General features: G+C 50.5%; 1 protein-coding gene across 1 annotated transcript in view; it reads right to left on the bottom strand.

Annotated features, from left to right (window-relative positions):
• The window catches only part of CECR2 (cat eye syndrome chromosome region, candidate 2), a 45,069-nt gene that overhangs the window by 5,691 nt on the left and 36,739 nt on the right, over positions 1–2,639 (bottom strand). The window contains exons 14-16 of the mRNA XM_010002994.1: positions 1,474–1,910; positions 231–359; positions 6–111 (exon numbers count right to left, since the gene is read on the bottom strand). Of these exons, the coding sequence (XP_010001296.1) occupies positions 6–111; positions 231–359; positions 1,474–1,910 (672 nt within the window). The remainder of the gene's footprint in view (positions 1–5; positions 112–230; positions 360–1,473; positions 1,911–2,639) is intronic.

The raw sequence follows: 2,639 nt of genomic DNA, 5'->3' as shown, positions 1-2,639 counted from the left end.
AAAACCACTGGGCCGGGGGCGGAGGCCGGCGACGTGGGCTGCTCCCGCACATGCCTGCTTCTCCGGGGCGGGCAGCCTGTGCCCGCGGTGCTCGCTCAGTCCCACGGCCGGCTGGGGAGGAGGGAGAGACAGAGAGAGGGGGTGGGACTCGGTGAGAGCCATCACACCAAGGAGCAGAGGAGACCTGTAGGTCTCGGGGTGCCAGATCCTTTGGCCGCGGTGCTTCTTACCTGCATGGCAAAGTGCTGGTGTTGCTGGACTGGGTCCCCAGGGTGGGGCTCGGGCACGCGCGGCGAGCTGTAGAGTTTCGTGGGATCTGATCCACGCAGGGCACCAAACGTTCCTGGCACGGCTGGTCTCTGGGGGGTGGGGAAGGGTGTGGGAGGGAGAAATAAAACAATTTGTGAAGTGCAGGAAAGCAGCAGAGCTGCTGCATGTGAGGGGAAACCAAGGGTGGAGGAAACACACAGATGGGCAGACGGGCTTTTTGGAGGTACCATAAAAACCCTGTAGTCTCTTTCCTATGAGATGACACAGCTCCCTTGCCAAAGCCACTCTCTCACACCCCAGCCACATGCCCTGCTCTCATGGCTGCAATACACTCACTTGCCCACCCAATCACTTGGGAACAAGGAAGAAGACTGCAGGGGGCAGTGGTTCCCTCCAAGGAGGGGAGTGGACTACAAGAATACACAAGCAGAAGGACTGGCAAATGTGCTGATTTCCCTCAAAATTTTCATTGCCTCCGGCTCTCCTACTGCCTACTGTGATGATCTGCATCACAAGAATTGCTCTAAAAATTTTGCTTGATCTCTAGCTAAAAGGGTGAGGACGTCGCCTGGATCTCAGACGAGCAGATGATACACCACAAGACATCTCCGGTTACAATGGAAAAGGCAGTGAAGGTTGGGTGAGGAACAGCCTAGAGGGAAGGCAGAATAGGTGGCATTCAGAGAAGAAATTCTGGGCTAAACGGAGGTCACTGCTGCAGTTCAGGGTGGCCTTGTGTTTGATTTCGTTTACTGCTTTTATAAATAGTCAAGGCATGAAATGCAGTAGTACACAGATGGCACAAAGTTACCAAACATCTGTGAACAATTGAGACAAAAGAAGACCAGCTTGTTCAGCATCATAAACTGGAGTTTAAGAGAGGAAATATGATGGCTTTCCATGCACAAGATAACTCTCCATGGAGAGAACTGAGGGAGCCAGGGCTGGCACAAGATTACACAGGGACTTGCTGGCCATGGAAAACGTTAGAGGAGATTGTTCCCAGCTAGTCTGGCAAAGACCAAAACTTTAAGTCTAAAGTCTGAAAAGCTTCAGCTGCAGAAACCATAGTCCTGACCCTTAAATCTCTGGGAAAATGTTCTTGCCACCCAGCAGGGATTTCACAGTAGACAGCCTCACTCCCCTTGACCATCTTCCCTTCACAGGCACGACGGGTGAAGAACAGCACACACTGCTCCTTACCATCTGGCTGGGATGTGGCACAGGGCTGGGCATCCCACCGTACTGCAGAGAGCGAGGGAAACCTCGCCCGTTGGAAGGGCCCACTTCTCTGGGAGGCTGCATCGGGTTGCCACTGGGATCCTCTGCAGAGGATGAGGAGAAGGAGGAGGAGGAGGAGGAAGAGGACGAAGAAGCAGAAGCCCTGGAAGTAGCTCGATATGGTGGAGGTTTTCCTCCATTTTCCAAGCGTTGCTGCCTCTTGCCTGGTCCATCTGGATCTCGTGACCGAGTCCAAACATTGCCGGTGCTGGAGCGGCCACTCCGCCGGCTCCTCTTCTCTCGTCTCCCATCTTCTCTGATCCAGAACTCCTCATCTGTGTCTCCATCTTCCCCAGGGAAGTGCTTCATCATTGCTCGGTGGAAACACCTCTCCAAGTTGTAAGCCATCTTTGTATATTCTGCAGTCAAAAAAACCACAACAACATCAGGGACAGAGTCTTATAGAGAGAAACAATTAAGCAACATCACTTTCCCTATCAGATAAATCATCTCTCCACAAAGTTTCATTGAGGAAGATTTTTGTTTCTAACTAGTCAACTTTATTTTATGTTCTTAAACTCCCTAAGCAAAGCAGCACCAGATTTGTTCAGTAACCCCAATGGAGGAAAGGCACACAGGCATGACAAAGTACCATTAGCAGCACAGCCTGCAGAGTCAGCATTAACTTGGTGTTCCAACACGGTGCCAAAAATTACATTATGAGAAGCACCACCTCTGCTTGCAGAAATGCATGACCTGCACAGTTAGCCAGCAGAGTGCTGAGAGAACCAATGTGAACTTCCAGCAATGCTATTCGATTACATTCAGAGGCTTTTCTTGAACTTGTTCAAATCTCTGCTACATAAGCTGCAAAACAGAGGAAAAACAGCAAACATATTTACCCATGTACAGTTTCTAAAGCACTTGCTGACCCTGACACAAAAGCTATTGGCAGCACCAGTGTCCCCATTGTGTCATTTCCACAGGACAGTTCTGCTCAGAGGGACTCCTACTTTTCATTGGAATGGATAGGAAGGAAAAGACATCTGAGAGGTGTTAATGACAAGGGATTGAAGCAAATGACATTCCAGTTGTTTTCACTAAACTAACTCTGAAGTTCCACGGGAAATAGAGCTCTCCCAGCGGCA

Source organism: Chaetura pelagica, unplaced genomic scaffold (genome assembly GCF_000747805.2).
Source record: "Chaetura pelagica isolate M959 unplaced genomic scaffold, ChaPel_1.0 scaffold117, whole genome shotgun sequence".
In the NCBI taxonomy this organism is placed as follows: Eukaryota; Metazoa; Chordata; class Aves; order Apodiformes; family Apodidae; genus Chaetura; species Chaetura pelagica.
Note: the sequence above shows the minus strand (reverse complement) of the source record. Positions and strands in the feature narration are given on the sequence as shown.